The sequence below is a fragment of the Molossus molossus genome, unplaced genomic scaffold (genome assembly GCF_014108415.1).
Source record: "Molossus molossus isolate mMolMol1 unplaced genomic scaffold, mMolMol1.p scaffold_m16_p_23, whole genome shotgun sequence".
Classification (NCBI taxonomy): Eukaryota; Metazoa; Chordata; class Mammalia; order Chiroptera; family Molossidae; genus Molossus; species Molossus molossus.
In genome coordinates, this window is record NW_023425359.1 from 17,129,207 (window position 1) to 17,146,927 (window position 17,721).

General features: G+C 51.0%; 1 protein-coding gene across 1 annotated transcript; it reads right to left on the minus strand.

Annotated features, from left to right (window-relative positions):
- Positions 1–1,774: 1,774 nt before the first annotated feature.
- Positions 1,775–16,836, minus strand: MTARC1 (mitochondrial amidoxime reducing component 1). The gene is made up of 7 exons (XM_036277633.1): positions 16,550–16,836; positions 12,638–12,811; positions 9,873–10,035; positions 8,803–8,943; positions 6,849–6,910; positions 6,681–6,752; positions 1,775–2,039 (listed from the first exon to the last, which is right to left on the minus strand). Exons 1-7 carry the CDS (start codon positions 16,834–16,836, stop codon positions 1,913–1,915), a joined length of 1,026 nt encoding a protein of 341 aa, XP_036133526.1. The 3' UTR covers positions 1,775–1,912.
- Between the last annotated feature and the right edge of the window lie 885 nt (positions 16,837–17,721).

The window sequence follows — 17,721 nt, forward strand, 5'->3', positions numbered from 1 at the left end:
AACCTTGAGTTTCTCATTGGTCCCCAGCCGCTGGCTGGCTACTCTCAGACCTGCACATGGCTTCTTCCCGTCAGTAGTGTTATCTGCTGAAGTCTAATTTTTGCCTCAATCTATCTATAATTTCAACACAGAGTGGATTTATTGGGGAGGGTGATGGGCCAGGCTATTTGATTATTTTAATTCTTCACCTCATATCAAGTGTGGAGAAAACACATTGCGGTAACTCACCAGCCAGGCATACACACGGGCATCTGTTTATTTGTGACTTGACCTCAGAGCTAGGCTTGATTCCAACGATTTCTGACCCCTGCTCTAAAACCAATGAAAAATGCACAGCTTTTGGCAAAAAAGCATGTTTACTGGACAGTCCTTTGAAAATGAGTGTTCGCCTGGGGATGCTGTGTGTACACAAACCTATTTGTGAGAGACTCAGCCCGGAACTACTGCCTATGCCCATTCAGTTCAGAAGGCTTTCGAAGCCCGCCACAGTGCCAGTAAGTCAGTAAGCTCTGAAACTGGTCAAAGTTGCCTCCTTTTATTTACATTTTTGATACTTTTTTTTCATGATTTCATCAGCGTCCTAATATAACCAAAGGACAAAATGTTGACGACACGGGACTTCATCAGACTTGACTTACATCAGCTCATCAGCAGAAAACTCAGACACTGGTTTTTTAATGAACCGCCCTACATTCTCCTTTCCTCCTGCGAAAGGTCTTCAGTGGTTTATGTGGAATCACACAATCCCGTTTCTCCTCACCTGTGGACTTCCAAAGTCCCTCACCCCGAACTTGAAGAGGAACACCCAGCCATGAGTTGATGGGACCAGCAAGGGTTCAGGAGGACTCTGTGACAGCACAGCCACCCTTGCAGAAAGTCATCTGACTCCTGCAGAGAAGCAGAAAACACCTGGACGATACCCAACTACCTTTAATAAAAAACTACGGTGGAAAACCCACCCACCCACCTACAGGTACGTTTTCAGTCTTTTCAACAGCATGGGCTGAGCTGCCCTTCAATGCCACTAGATGGCGCCACCTCCTTTCAAGAAAGTTCCTTTGTGCTCTTAGAAAGAGGGGTGCCAACCTTGACTTTCTGGACAACATCAGACAGCATCTCAGGTAACATCAAAGTGAGGGTCTCCCTCTCTCTAGTGCTGCTCTTGGCTCGGATGTCAGGAGAAGTTTTGGACCATGAATGGAATAGATCGGATATTGTTTCAGGGCGGGGCCATTGTTGATCTTGTTCTCCCGCGTTTCATTTCTCATCAGACGTGGCAACAATGTTGCGCTCGTGAGTTGGTTTTCCAGCCAGATGTCCCTGCTGTCGCCCAGCCCAGAGGTGCTGTGTGCTGTGTTCCATTCATCAAACCCTGCAGAGCAACCAGGGCAGATCCCATAAGACCAAAGGTTCTTCAGTGTTTTCTGAAGGTCACGATCTTTCTGCCCTTCCCAAAGCTCACCCGGGGCTTGAGAAAAGCGAAGCGATATTCCAGTTTTAGCTATTTCATTTCCATCGCATGCCTTATGCGTGTGGTCATAAAACCTTCCAGAACATTCCTCCCATGTGCCTGCTCCTGCTCTTTCTCTGATGAGATGGTGGCGTTAGCGCTCCAGGTAGATGGATAGAGGAGGAGGAGAAAGCATTATTCCACCATCAGAGTTAAACACGGAGTCTTCAGAATCCTGTCCTTCCCGTGACCCCCTGGAGTCCCGCTGGGTCATGGAGCCTCCATTTCTCTGCTTTGAGCACCAGGCCACTAGAAGCAGCGAGATGCAAGGAAGTTCAATCAAGGGAAGACTTGGAGATCGCAGAGCTAAAACAATTCGGAGACGTCAGTTCCAGAACATTGTACCTCGAGTGTTGGCGTTTCTGAGGACGCGCATCTGACGCTCCAGGGCCTGCGATCCCTTTACTGGCTCAGCAGGTACACGGCGTCTCCCACTTTGATTGTCCCTGGGTTTTCCAGAACAAAATACTGTCCAAAGAGAGGCGATTTCCCATGTAATTTTCGTTCCGAGGGGTTACCCAGGCGGTAACTACAGTAGGAGAGAGATCGTGATGAGTGACAGCCACACAGAAGCAATCGGTGTCCTCTCAGCAGGGGTAAGAACCCACCCGCCGCCATGCCGCCCAGCTCCAGGGGGCACCATTCCCATCCCAGTCTAACAGGACAGAGCATCGGGGTGCACAGGCTGCGGAAGGGCACACCCCCATCTTCTCTCCGTGCGATGTTTGTTCCCTGGACTTGACATCTTTACACACGTTATCACCTGGAGCCCACCCTTCTTCCTTTGTCCTGGCTTTGCACGGCCTGTCCATGGTTGCTAAGTCCCGAGGTTCTCCTGCACCCCACCATTTGAATTTGCTCCCTTTTCTCCCACAATCGCAGGCTTGCTTCAAGCATGCGCAGACTATGGTACGAACCTCCTACCCGGCCTCTCTTCCTCCTTCTCCCTCCCCCTCGCTTCCAATTCATCGTTGACACTACACTGTACTGCTTTCATAATTGTGCTCTGGGCTGACCATTCCCAGGCTCAGAAACGTTCAATAGCTAAAGACGAACAGTCCAACTCTTCAGCTTGGGTTTCTTCTTGCTGCCAGGCTCTGGAGTCTGGGCTCTGATGCTCCCAGGAGGGAACTGAGAGTCAGACTTCTGTGTATCACACCACGACAGTGTATAAAGAACATCACATATTACCTCTTATCTTTACAACAAGCCTACACGGAAATTAGTACCATTTCACAGGTGGGTCTCAGAGCTAAGTAGCCAGGCTGGGGCCAGAACCCAGGGCTGGCTGACTCTATAGCTGGGACTCTTCCCGCCAGGGATGGGACCCCTGGGCATCCAAAGACTTCCTGAGGGCTCGCATTGGCCTGGGGAGAACCGAGATGGGTAATATTTGCTCATCTACACAAAGGTGTAGTCACTCAGGGGTTTCACCTGGCCCTGTTCATCAACCATGTGCATCACAGTCACTCCCCACCAGGGCACTTTGGAGTGGGGGACCCAAACAAGCCCTTTAGGCTGCCCGGGGTGCGGGAGGGGGTTGGTTTGTACAAGCACAGCTTTGGTAACCTGATTCACAGGTGACGGTCCATTGCACTGTCTTGGACTAGAAGTGGAAGCACTGTGGGAGTGGAGAAGTGGCTCTGGGTGGCCCCGCTTGCCCTGGCTTCCCTAGGTACCCTCTGGCCCTGCCCATGCTCCCCAGTTTTTGCCCCTCCTCCAGCTCCAGCAAATACCACCCCTGCTGGGCTGTGGGCAGGAAGCCTCCATAAATGAGATCAGCGGCGCCCTCTGGTGGGCAAGAGGCGGTATTGTAAGTGGTTATGAAGTCCTGTGCACACCAAGCTTTGTTCCAATGAACAGTATTGTCCCCTACACAGATCTTCAATATAAATAGATTTGAAATTAGAGATCAGTGAATACGAAACATACTACTCTAATGAGCAGGAGGGTCAGACCTTCTGTTGAGCTTAGACAGAGGTCCCCACACATCGAGGGCGTCCTGAGTGGAAGCTATGCACCAGGTGGACTGCTCATTACCCGCTCTGCCTGGTTCGCTCATTAACTGGTCAGTGCCCCAGCCATGACTAGGCAGGGTCTCTGGTCACTGCTGGGTCCGCATGCAGGGTCACAGGCCACTTCTGAGGCCTCGCCAGCACTGCCTGCAGGGCCGGGGGAAGACCGACCCAGGCTGTGGAAGGTCCGCAGAGGGGAGGGTCAGGCTGAGCTGGCTGGCTGCGTGCCGGGAGGCCTCAGAGCTAAGGGGTGTGTTCAGTCTTCTCCTTCTCCCGGGGGGTCAAGTTCTTCAGTACCCACAGGCTACATGGTCACGGTGCACAATATTTTATCACCCATTTTTTTTAAAAATTGTATTTACTGCCTTATTCGGATCAACTAGGAGAGGTATTAATGAGTCCGGTTTTTGCAAATAAAGAAACCGAGACTTGCCCTGGCCGGTTGGGCTCAGCGGTTAGAGCGTCGGCCTGCAGACCAGAGAGTCCCGGGTTCGGTTCCCACTAAGGGCACGTACCTCGGTTGCGGTTTGTCCCCGGCCCCGGTTGGGGTCGTGTGGGTGGCAGCCAGCTGATGTGTGTGTGGCGACCAGTCGATGTGTCTCTCTCACGTCGATGATTTTCTCTCTCTTCCTCCCTCTCTCCCTCCCGCACTATCTGAAGATAAATGCAAAAAAAGTGTCTTCAGGTGAGGATAAAAAAAAAAGAAACCGAGACTTGGAGACCCGACGGGACTTGTCGACATCACTCAAGGAGCAGGGGGTGAGCCGGTGGGGGTGGGGTGCATCACCATCACATGTCCTCCCGCCTCGGGCTCGGCACAGCGAGCCTAACACAGGGGCCAGCGCCCAGTGTCCCCACTGCCACGTGATTCATCTATCCAACAAAACCGTGGCATCCACGAAGCGAACATGCTTCCTCCTTCCTGTTAGATGTAAGACATTTGGGAAGCAGGAAGGATAATCTCCCACCGCTCTGTAGGCCATGGGGCTCAGCATGGAAGTCTCTGCCCCCTAAGAAGGACAAGACGAACCCCATCCTCCTGTTTTCCTGCCGGCACATGGACGGGCCTCCCCTGGGCCTCCCACCCGAACACACAAAGGCTGAGCCTCCGGCCTGTGGGTGACAGGCATCAGCAGGCAAAGCCAGCAGCGCTGCTTCCTGCTGGGAACCTGCATTTGGGACAACACAGGACACAAGAGGGCATGCGCGTGGCTCCCAGCATCCTGCCCCCGAGCCCGGGGGTGTTCTGGACACCAGTTTGCTTCGCTTCCCATGATTTATGTCCCGGGGCCGGGCCCTCCTCTGCTGATTTACGACCACCTGTCCAGGGGAGAACATAAATTACCTCCTCTATGGCAATTTAAATCTCAGTGCGAGATAGGAGAAGACACCTAGGCTGGCTGCTCTGTCTCCTGGGGGCTTAGGGGCAATCAGGGGGGACTGCGGGGCCGCCAAAAGTCTGCAGAATTTCAGGAGAGCCATGCCGGTCCCCGTGACCCCTGCCTGCCTGCCCTCGCTCTGTGTTTGGGATCAATTATCCTCTATAAACACAGGCTCCCAATGGAAGGGGGGCTGGACAGTCAGAGAAATGGCTCGAACACATGGAGTGCTCTCAGGAGGCCATGCCTGGCACAGCAGGCCCTTTCTGCACCCACAGGGGAGGGTGCCACGTGCCACGCGATACGCTGGTGGCAGAGAGATCCAGACATATGGACAAGGACAGCGGTCAATCCCCCAGTAGCTCGGCTGGTTTGATACAGAGCCCAGCTCTGCCCTGCCCTGCTCATGTCCTGGTTAACACTGGAGCCGGAGCGAGAGGGGGACCCGCTGGGGACCCATCAGTCGTGTGCAGCAGAGCCAGGGTTCCTGGCAGGGAGGGGCCAGATAGTGGCTTCTGGGGTAACAGGATCGGCAGAGAGGGTCGGTGCCAACCAAAGGAAAGTGAACTGTGGGCCCAAAAGGGCCATAGGCTCAGCAAGAGATCGGAGGGCAGGGGAGACAGCGGGACTCACATTCCAGGGGTGAGTCTGGCCCCACAAACCCCAAGTAGGACTTCCCCTCACGTGCTCTGTCACAGCGGCATTGATGCCAGATGGTCTCACGGCCACTCATTCCTTCCCCAGGTCTTCCAGGGTGTCGACCCAAGCCCACGTCACCTCCCTCCATGCCTTCCCCTCATGCTCGACAAGGGACACCCGGGACACAGCCAGGGTCCAGGCCAAGCGATGAGCCCGGCACCCCACCTGCACTCAGTGTGGGAGGGGCCAAGGAAGACGAGCATCGTTAGTGCCCTTCCAGCATCTCCTCCCAGCTGACGGACACCAGCATGGGGCGCGTGGTCCAGCACCCTCAGCAGAAGGGACGCAGGGGGCGCAGCCAACTCAGAGGCGACATATGAAAGGTACATATATTCTTGTCTCATAATTCTGTTACCCAAAGACCAGCCCCATTTGCACTTTGGTGTGTAGACTTCTACCCTGTCATCTACCTGTGTGCATTTAGATAGTTTCAAAAGTAAAAATCAAACAAAAAAGTAAATGCCATAGATGCTCTTTTGCACTAGCTTTTAGAAGTAAACATTATCCTAACTTTCTAGGCATTAAACTTTTTGTCTGTAATTGCTCCTTTCACTTACAATTTTTTACTATGAAAATTTTAAAGGAAACATACAAGCTAAAAGAATAGAGCAATGAATCCCACAGTTATCATCCAGATTCTGTTTATCAAGATGTTGACACATTTTTTTTCCCGGGCCCTTTTCTTTAAAGTTTTGCTAAAATAATCTAGAACACATCCCAGACATCTTGTCGCTTCCCCTACATACGTTAACACTCTTCTTCAAAACACGGACATTGCATGCTTCTTGACAATGTCATTATCACACCTTTTAACATTTATTAGGTGTGATAATGGCGTTGTCGAGATGCATGCAATGTTAGATGTGATAATCCTCAATCCGAAACATCATTGGCTAAGATATCTAACCAATGTATTTTTTTAAATTGGTTTGTTTGCATCTTGACTTCTCCATGAAACATAGACTCGTATGTGCAAGCAAGCCTTCTGAGACCAGGACACCCAGGACTGTCGCCCAGATTCTTAGTCACTCAGACCCCTCGGCTTCTTCCCAGAGACATGGAGTGACCCCTTCCTACCTCTTCAGGGTATCCAGCGGCTCCTTCCTGCTCATGACGCCGGTGTCCGGGTCCACTGTGGTTAAAATGCACCTGCACCGACCCACAGACCCACAGACAGTCACAGAGGAGACAGGGTGACCTTGTCCCGCCGCTCCTGCTCCCGGCGCGGTGACGGAAGTGCCTTACCTGGAACAAGCCATCACCCTCTTCAGCTCCACATCACCAATAAGAAGCTCGTTCCACAAATCCTAGGGGACAGAACACAAAATTCACATGAGCACCCCGGAGCCCTCGCCCAGACTTGTCACTCACATCAAAGATGGCAGACCAAATTTACATCAGTCCTGAGAGGTCCCGCTCCCCCCTGTCCCCTCTCTCTGCCTTCGATGTGTCAGTTCATTCGCTTACAAGGAAATGCTCCCTCTCCCCTCACTTGTCAAACTGTGAGACTGAAGCTCACCTCCTCCAGTGAAGCCTTCCTGACTGACCCTGCTGGGCTCGAGGGGGCGGAGAAATAAAGGGTCCGAGGAGAAATAAAGGGTCCGAGGGAGGAGCAGGAGGGTTCTGGAGAGATTGTGTCACATGGCTTTATGCTGGGCACCTTGGTTTAGAGCAGCCCCAGCCTGTACTGTGTGCATTTCTCCACCAGGGGACACTGTCGTCACTAAAAAAAAAAAACCCATAAAAGATCCAAAAGAAAAGGAATGAGTTCCAGTTAGGGAACTAACATAAGAAATATTTCCAGAGCCTCTTTTATGTGCCACAGACACTGTTAGAAATTGATTCGTAGATAAATTAGGTAAAAATTCCACCATGTAAGGAAAGAATCTATTGGCGAAGGGGAAGAAAAGGAGGAACTATTGTAGGTCCAGTGAACACTGTGGACCCAGAACTATAAACACTATAAACAGCTTATGAATGTCTTCCTACCAGAACACAGCACCTGGTGGTAAGAAATGTAAACAGCACAAGGGGGGCGTGAGAGGGGCATTGGGGAGCGAGGCAGCCCTTCTGGGTCTGGTGATGGGAAACAGCTTTTCAGAGGAGGTCGCCTGTGATCTGGGCTTTTAAAGAAGGCCAGTGGATTCTAGGTGGAGCAAGGGGCAAGATTCGGGGTGACGAGCAGGGAGTGAGCCTTGCAGATATGTGAGAGAAGGTATGCCAGGCAGAGGCACCAGCAAGTGCAAAGGTCCTGGGGTGGGAAGGAGGCCAGTACGGCTGGAGCAGAGGGAGAGAGAGAAAAGGAGAGTGACTATGGAGCCCTGGAGCTAGTGGGGTGCAGGGCCTTGAGAGTATCAGAAAGATCCCACTTGTACCTTGAAGAGAGATGGGAAATCATGAGGGGGGTTGACTAGGAGAATGACAAGGACGTGACTTACAGGCTTACTATGAGCGCTGCACTGAGAATAGATGATGCATGATGGTGGGGTTGGTGAGGGTAGAAGCAGAGCAGCGATGAGAGGCCATTGCAATAAACCGTATGATAGAGGATGCTGACATGGCCCAGGGGGCAGAGGAGCAGAATGGGAAGAGGACAAAGCCTCCAAGATTTGACCATCATTTGAATGCGGGAAGTGAGAGAAAGATTAGAAAATGGGGGGGGGGCCAGTTTGGGGCCTGAGCAAGTACATGGAAGTCGGTACATGGCAGCTGGAGCTGCTATACAGAGATGGGCAAGACGGCCGGCCGAGCAGGTGCTGGAGTAGAAGTTCAGCCTCGGTCTCGGACATCCTGAAATCGACATGGCATCCACATGGCTCTACGGAGAAAGCGGTAAGGATAGTCCTTAGGGGGTCCTCAGGGTGGAGAAGGTTCTGAAGAACAGACCGAAAGCATGAGTATAGACAGAGATGGCTACAGACTGAATGTGTCCTCCCCAAATTCTAAGCCTCCAGCAGCCGCGGTGCCGACGCCAGTCTTCCCCACGGGGGCGGCACAGAGAAGCCATCTTCAACCAGACAGGGGCACACCCTGTCCCTGTCCCCTGCTTCACACCCTCATGTGCTCTCTGCTCAGGAAATCTGGCTCCAAAACTCATCTGCTTCCTGGGAAATCTCCCGAGAAGCCTCAGGCAGGGACCACACACTTAAAAAAAAAAAAAAGTTAAATGCAAGGGCAGGGCAAGAACGCACGATGTCACCTCTGCGTAGACGCCACACCCAGAAATCACAATGTTGGGCCTGAAGTTAGCCGCTTTAACTTGCTTCTCCAGCCTGGTGTTGAGATCGGCCAGCGAAGCCTCAGACAGGACCAGGAGCGGGCTGACATCCGAGTAAGCGATCTGCCGAGGAGACGGAAACCGGCGGTACGCAAGGCACGCGAAGGATTTCTCAGCGGTCCCATGGGCCTAGTTCTCGGAACCCTCCCCACACCCTCCCCCAGTCTTTCTAGTTCTTTTTATAAAAAAGTAACAGGGATTCCTAAAGTGCAGACAGCCTTGCCGGTAACAGGAATCATACGATGGAGTGAAGAGGGCATGACCTTGGGACCCTGGAGCTGCAGTGAGTGACCTTGGAGAAAATCACTCCGCCCTTTTAAGTGTCTAGTTTGTCCCATGTTGGGCAAGGTGCTCGGGCTCAATGGCCTCACTATGTGTGAATAAAAACGTGTTCGCTGCTTCCACACATACTTATTTTTTTATACAACCTGCACATCGGCAGTACGGACTTTGCAGACTGCGATTTTGTAATGGCCCTAGGAACTGAACTGCACAGCATTGTGCTCCCTGCTGTTACGATGCATCCATGCAGCCTTGTTCCTGGAAGGGCCAGTCTGGTCACTTTAAGTGTGGGGATCGCCAGACCCTCACCCATTTGCTCCACTGTGATCTGACCCCAACTGCAGTCGCACTGTTAAAACGCCAGACTCAGGCAGCGACAGAATAGGGTGGAAAAGGTACTACCACGGAACAGTTCTGAAACCCTAACAGCTCCAGCAAGCTTTTGTGAATAGCAAGGTGGATGCTCATGGCCAAAAGTGCAAGAGTCTGCCCCAGTCAGGAATCACAGGTGATGCTCCCAAGGGAAAGGCTGTGGTTTTGCCTATTGCTGTGGCCGGGGACCACCTGGAAAAAGCCCAGAGCTGAGCTCAGCGACATGAGCCCGGCCAGAGGGGCTGGAGATGAACAGCTCTCAGCTCCCAAGGAAGCCTGCCTCCCATAGCCTTCCGCAGCACACCCCAAAGGCCAAAGCCAAGGGGAGCTCCTCTGACCTGCTCTGTGGGCCGGAACACGTCCTTTAGTTGGTGGGGCCTCCTCGGTTGCATGTGAGGCTCGAAATGCACCAGGCGGTAGGGCTGGGTCTTCAGGAAGCTGGTGATCCACTGGGCTGCAGCCTCGCCACAGTCCCTGCCCTCGATCTCCAGACCATGCACTCTGCAGGGGACGCAGGGGCTAGGAATGGGCATGGCCTTGCGGATCGGGGCACTCTACCATACCCTACCTGTATCAGAAAAGCTGCACCAAACTGAGGTCACTGTCATTTCTTAATGATCAGGAGACATAAGTTTAGCCTGTCCCTGCCTCTCTGAATATGCAGTTTTCCCAAAACTATTTATGGAAGAGACTACCCTTTCCCCATTGATTATTCTTGGCTCTCTCATCAAATATTAGTCAACTATCGAGGCGTGGCTTGTTTCTGGGCTCTTGATTCTGTTCCATTGATCTATTGTCTATTTTTATGCCAGTCCTGTTTTGATTATTATAGCTTTGTACGATAGTTTGAAGTCAGGAAGTGCAATGCCTCCAGCTTTGTTCTTTTTTTCTCAGGATTGCTTTATTTGGGGTCTTTTGTGTTTCTATGCACATTTTCAGATTGTATTCTTCTATTTCTGTAAAAAATGCCATTGGAATTTTGATAGGGACTGCATTGAATCTGTAGATGGCTTTGGGCAGTGTGGGCATTTTAACAATATTAATTCCTCCAATCCATGAACATGGACTATCTTTTCATTTATGTGTGTCTTCTTCAACGTCTTTCATCAGTATCTTACAGTTTTCAGTGCACAGATTTTTCACCTCACTGGTTACATTTATTTCTAAGTATTATATTGTTTCTGATACTACTGTGGATGGGATGGTGTTATTATTTTTTTTTTTTTTCAGCTTTTTGCAGCTAATGTTTAGAAACACAACTGATTTCTGTATGTTGATTTGTTAAATCCTGCAACTTCACTGAATTTGTTGACTAGTTCTCACAGTTTCTTAGTGGAGTCTTTAGGATTTTCTGAATATAAGGCCCCTTTGTCTGTGGGCTGAAGGTACAGCTCCTGGACTGTGCTGTAAAGGAAACCCGACTCCAACAGGTCCTTGACATCCTTGCCCTAAGAGTCTCAGCATTTCTCACTTTGCAATTTCCAAACACGTTCTTGTTTAGTCATTGGGGCATGGACCAAAGCCTGCGTGGGGTCACGCAAAAAGTTTCCACACCACTGCAAAAGGATTAAAAATCAAATGAAAAAAATTTTTCACCGCAAAAAAGTATGAGTAAATGTGTAACCGGGGCAGGCAAACAGGAAGCAGGGTATGGACACACAAATACAAATTGCAACCGACATATTAAAAATGCAAATTAAATCAACAAGAAATCCCCATTTTCCCCATGCAAATGGCAAAGTATTTTTGAACATCAGGGTCAGAATGTAATTAGAGAGATATGCCCAATAAATTGTTCGTAACTATATAGCTGGTATAGCCATTTGCAAAAACAATTTAGCAGCATATATTAAAGAGTCGATAGGATCCATATTTTTATTTCTATCAAAACCACTGCGAAATCTTTTCTTCTAAGAAAATAATAGATATGAACAAAGATATATGGCAAGATATTTATCACACTCTTCTTCATACCTCAAAAAAATTTTAAAACAATTCAAATATTTAAATGTGGGGACAGCAAATGTATAGAGAACACTCATAGAAGAAAATAGTGCCAACATGAAAAATGGTATTTTTTGAAGATTTTTTAATAATATGAGAAAATAGTTAACATATCAATTTAATTTTAACTATTATTTTAGATGGGTTTTGTTTTTCTTTTCTTTTACTTTTTTTTTGTATTTTCCAATTTTTCAACTATGAATACATATTTGTTTTATAATCAGAAAAAAAACCACCAAATTACACTAGAAGCCTATGACTATGTTTAAAACTCCAGGATATTATATACATTATATTAGCATTGCATTTTATGAACTTTTGGGGGTCTTCAGACATTTCACAGCTAAATACATTTTTTGAGGGGATACATTCTACCATAGGTTTCGGATTGCATTTAGCATTCTAATAATTCAAAATGCAGAAACTGGGACAAAAGTACAATTATACAAATTTTCAGTTTCCCGTTAGAGGATAAAAAACCATCTCTAGACATGATTCCTTAGAAGCAACCCCAGTTCTCCGGGAATCACTGCTTCCTGTCGCCCCTCTGATGTTGGGGGAGAGGACCTCCTGGCTGAACCTCACGCTCCTGGGACGTGGACCCCAGGGGACTGCAGGTCAGATCACCTGTTTCTATTTTGGAACCTGTTTTTATTAAACTTAGTACCACGGGTCACACAGCCATTTGTGACTCCTAACTCATGTTTGGAAGGTTCCCAGTCTTTCCAGGGAGAGTTTGCAAGTCCTAAGGTCGTACATACACTTAGCCTCACCTCTCCCAGGACACTGTCCAGTCGGTTTGACCCCCTTTTGGTTCTTTAGCCTTTGCTGGTGTTATCAGTCCCTTGTTGACATGTCAACATGCTTTTGTCCAGGGGGGTTTCTAACAGGACTTTCGTGTCTGCCAACTAGCTGCTTCCTTGTTCCTCCTTCGGGATGCTGAGGGCTCGCCCCCACATCTGGTGCATCTGCAATCGCCCCCACATCTGGTGCATCTGCAATCGATGGTTCATTACTGACCACCTTTGCCAGGACTCCTTCCATGATTGGAACTTTCTCGAGACACTCATGCCAGGGCTAAGAAGAGCCTTTTCCTTACCTGCACTTGAACACTGCATTCGTGGTGGGCGTCTTGATGGGCAGCGACAGGTCCTTCATGCAGGTTGCGCTGAGAGTCAGGGACTCCCCCCCACAGGTCAGGGAAATCAGGACCAGGCGGGGTTCCTGGCGAGCAGTGACCATGTTCCCCGTCTCATCGACCACCAGCCAAAACCTGCCGTTTTCAGAACACGTGATATGCCCGGGCCACCGCAACAGGCTGCCGGTCTGCAGGTCCCTTAATCACTCACTGTCACCTCTGAATTCCCCCCAAGAGCCTGCTGTGTGTGTGACTGTGTGTGTGTCTCCGGAACATCAGCTCAGCCGCCCAGCAAGACTGAGTCTTTCAGTTCGTGTCAAAGGCTCTCATCACCACCCAAACATCCGACATAATTTCTACAAAACATTTTGAGCTCCCTGATGGCACAGAAATCAGAGATGCAAATTTTATTTTCATCTCAAATGAAAGTCTGATCACTTCCGTTCCACCTGCCCCAAGGAGATGACAATAACGTATTTCCCGGGAAGATTTCCAGGGTCTGCAGTCCTGACACGCAGTAGGCACCGGGCTCCTGCCGGTGGAGACACCGCTGCTGTATTGATCATGGATGGAGCTTGGGGTTCACTTGACCACATTCAACGCCACATACACTTTGCCAAATCCACCCTCCCCTTTTAGAAAAAGTAATGCTTCTGTATTCAGAACTGTGAATTCTGCAATTTACGGAAAGGTCCATTGTTAATATGGACAATATTATTTCTGGCCGGTACTCCTGGTCTAGAGGTACTTCCCAGAAAAGAAGGAGGAGGAAGAGGGGAAGAAGGAGGAGGAGATGGAGGGGGAGGAAGGACAGGAAGAAATAAGAGCAATAGAAAGAACTGTTTACACACACACACACACACACAATAAAATTGTGTAGGTTGCCTCTCAGCTACTAAGCTGAACATATTGATGTTCTGGTCATTTCAATCCACACTGGATTGGATGATTACCATTGCACACATGAGCTTGTGCTGAGGATCTAGACACAGGGGAGATACGGCAGGTGCTCTGCATCATCGCCTCCAGCGGTCCTCGGGGTGAGCTGGGCAGCTACGCTCGAAGGAGGAGGTCAACGGAGCCCTTTCCTGAACTACCTTTACCAGCCCTGCATCCTGGACGTGGCCAGAGGTCTGCCCTGTGCTGAACCCTTGGGATCAGCACGTGAATATTCTTCCTAGTAATTCTCCCTGGTAATAGCGGTAGTCTGATCTTTCCAATATACAAACTTGATCGTGTCACCCCTCATGCAAAGTCCCTCCGGGGTTTCCACTTTCAAGAGAAAACCCTAACTCTGCAGTAAGGCACGCACTGTGACCTCCCCGCACCACCACCACCCCCCACGCGAGCCTTTCTTTTTTTTTCTGTTTTGATGGCAGTGTAATATACACAACATCAAATACCTGGCAGACTCTCAGGTATGTACCCAAATGAACTGAAACCAGGGACCCCAACAGAGCCTGGCCACAGCAGCATCATTCGCAGGACCGGGTGGTGGGAACAACCCAAGTGTCCATCCATAAAGAATCTTTTTTTTTAATGTGATTTTAACCATTTTTAAGTGCACGGCTCAGGGGCATTCAGGACATTCACAGTGTTGTGCAACCACCACTTCTATCGATTTCCAAGACCTTTGCATCATCTCAAACAGAAACTCTGTACCCATGAAGCAATAACTCCCCTTCACCCTCTCCCCAGCCCCTGGTAACCTGCAACCCATCTCTATGAATTTGCCCATTCTAGATACTCATCCAAGTGGATTCCTGGGATATTTTTCTTGTGTCTGGCTTACTTCACAGCATAATGTTTTCAAGATGTACCTATACCACGGTGCGTGCCAGAATGTCCTTCTTGTTTTGGCCAAATCATATTCCACTGTGTGTTACACCACGGGCTGGTCACCCATTGTTCTGATGACGTGCAGTTGGGTGGATTCCGCCTTCTGCCAGTGCGAATGATGCTAGGAACACTGCTGTACACGTATTCACTGAAGCCCGTTTTCAGTCGCTTTTGGTAAATACCTAAGCGTACGCAGCCTGTCCCCACCACACCTGTCCTTTCGAGCCCAGGGTCTTTCTCCGGCTTATTCCCTTTCTCTAGATGTTCGTCTCCCATCTAACTTGCCTGGAAAGTTCATAATCATTTTAAAATGTCAGTTCAGCTATGAGGTCTCTCACCACCCCAAGCAGTTTCTGGTGCTCCTCTCTCTGTACTTCCTGACACTCGTCACATGGAGTCCATGGTCACATAGAACTTCAGCCTTTGTTTGCATCTCTGGGTCACATTTCCTGGTGGCATGGCAATACAAAACGTACCATGGCCCAAGTGGTGTGGCTTAGTGGTTGAGCATCAACCCCTGCACCAAGAGGTCGCCGGTTCGATTCCCGATCAGGGCACATGCCCAGGTTGTGAGCCCGATCCCCAGTGGGGGGCGTGCAGGAGGCGGCCAGTCGATGTTCTCTCTCATGGATGTTTCTATCTTTCTCCCTCTCCCTTCCTCTCTCTCTAAAATTAATAAAGAAAGATATATATTTTTAAACGTACCATGGTGTCTGATACAAAGGCCAGCTCATTATTTATTATCCATTGTAATATGAGCCCAATACTTTTTTTTAATTGATATAGTTAAATGACAACGCCCTTTGCCTCTGAGCCTACAGAATCACATGCCACCTTCCTTCAGGTCTGACCTGGAAACCATGGCATAGGGCTCTTGGCTCCCCTCCTGAAGCAAAGACACACCGCTCACCGTTCAAAGGCGTCATGAGCTGGCCTGTCTGGGGAGCTGGAGGACATGTTGCAGCCCTGGCCTGGGTGCGACCCACAGAAGCCGTGAGGTGGACCTAAGGGGAAGGAGGGTGAGAGGCGGCCTTGCAGTGAGGCCTGGGGAGAGCCCGGGCCAGACCCAAGGAAGGACAAAGCCACTTGCTCTGGGCCTGTGTGACCTTCTCTGAAGCCCAGGAATTCACACAGATCGTCCTACCCAGGCAGCGCATGGGTACAGCCACTGGTTCTACACAGCAGCAGAGCCATGGAGAGAAACGGGGGGGGGGGTGGGGGGGGCGCTTTCCACTGCAGTGTGGTTCTGAAACTGTGTCTGACTCCCTAAAAGCGAGCTGGAGAGAGCTGGGGAGAATAATCCACGCAACTGCACTTTTATTTATCCTCACCCAGGACATTTTTCCATTTTTTTGTTCAGATAGAGTGAGAGGGAGAGAGAGGAAGAGAGAGAGAGAAACATTGACATGAAAGAGACACATCGAGTGGCTGCCACCCACAGGACCAACCAGGGCCGGGACAAACTGCAACCGAGGTACATGCCCTTAGCGGGAACCAAACCCGGGTCTCTCTGGACCACAGGCCGACGCTCCAAACGCTGAGCCAAACCGGCCAGGGCAATGCAACAGCACTTTTTAAGCTGCAAGAAACTTAAGCTTCAACTGCTGTCCCTTTGATCCGATGCTGCTGGGACTGGCAGCACTTTGAGGGATGGGCTCCCCAGGGGCTCCCCAGGGGCTCCCGGTGGCCCAAGTTCTGGAGAGACAGTGAGTAACCTTAGAGAAGCCAGACCGATCCTGGCTCACTGCCTCGGCTAGAGGGAGGCTCAAGAAGTTTGCTGGAGCGCTGGCGACAGATGCCACACCCCATCGGGTGCAAGAAGTGAGCGCGCCCTTGGAGGTGGAATGACAGCCACCCTGGGAAAGCAGGTGGGGATCTGGGGTGTGCTGCTAAGAGGTGAGGTAACCTTCTTTCTCCTTGTCCCACCCAGCTCCGGTTTCCTGGAAGGATCTGGGAGCTGACTCTGCAGACTTCCCCGCCCCGCCCACCCCACCCCACCCCCACCCCGCCCAGCCCACTCCAAGGAGCTTGTACCTGTCCCGCAGGTGGCCGCTGCGCAGCCCCAAGGCCGTGCACTCGGCCTGGCTCACCGACACCCCCTTGCAGGACTTGACCGGGTAGATGCAGAGCTCGGCCACGGTGCCCACCTGCTGCAGCCGCCGGCGCCGCCTGGGCCTTGCGCGGCGCCAGAGGACCGTCCCCAGCGCCACCGCGGCCAGGCCCGCCGCGGCCACCCCCAGCCAGGCGGGTCTGGGCCGCTCGGGGAGGCGCAGCGAGGGGACACCGAGGCGGTTCCACGCAGAGGAGGCCGCCGCGCCCATGGCCCAGGGGTTGAGTGCGGAGCTGGGCTGGGTCACCCGGCTGGGTGGGGGAGGGGTGGCGGGGGTGGCGCAACCCTTGGCCAGGAGCCCAGGCGGCAGCTCGGGGCCTATGGGAGCGTGTCCTTGGGAGAGGTGGGCTGGGGCGCTCAGCTTCCTGTGTTCCCAGCCCCCGCTTCCTCCCCCATGTGTCCCCCGCTGACACTAACGCTGTAAGTGACCAGGTGACTGACGTACTTGTGGGCTGTTTATTTAACCTCGATAGACAAAAGAGAAAATGTGCAAGACGAAGCGTGATTTCTTGTTAGAAACCAGGCAGCGGGCAGATCCCAGTCTTGGGGAGGGTGGGGAGCAGGTGGCACAGTGCCCTGCACAGCGTCCAGCTGTCCCCCGCCACCCTCCCCCTTGCCTCCAGGGCTGAGGCCGCTCGCGGCCGGGCAACTTGGGAAAGAGATTAATCTGTGCTATTCATTTTCCAACCTCAGGGAGATCCAGGAACTGTGTTCAGAGTATGCAGATCAGCGCTGCTGCAGCTACTGGGGTGTATCCATGAGCTCACGTCTCCCAGGAATGAGCTGGAAGAAGGGTCTTGGGTCAGTCTAGGCTCCCCACCCCCAAAATGTTGACTGCTGGGTGCCCTGGGAGGTGGGGAGGCTAGAACACATGACAACACATCTCTGAACAAAGCAGTACTTTGGGCTCTATATTTCCCAAAGGAAGGACAGCTCAGAGACATTACACTTCGTGGCTTTCTGTTTCTCTCTCTAATTTCTCTTCAGAAATTTAAAGAGGGAATTTTGCTTCCCTATGTTCATGGTTGACGTTAAGGTTAGCATGATTTTTCAATTTCATCCTTTCCAAAATTTACCCAGGGATAACCAGGTGAAC

Excerpts from the sequence above, each read along its gene's own strand:
- MTARC1 (XM_036277633.1), bottom strand. The coding sequence starts at position 16,836 with ATGGGCGCGGCGGCCTCCTCTGCGTGGAACCGCCTCGGTGTCCCCTCG. Across the intron at positions 6,911-8,802 it reads GGTGTGGCGTCTACGCAGAG|GATTTGTGGAACGAGCTTCT; the intron begins GTGACATCGTGC and ends TCTGTCCCCTAG. Across the intron at positions 2,040-6,680 it reads CCGCTGGATACCCTGAAGAG|TTACCGCCTGGGTAACCCCT; the intron begins GTAGGAAGGGGT and ends CTCCTACTGTAG.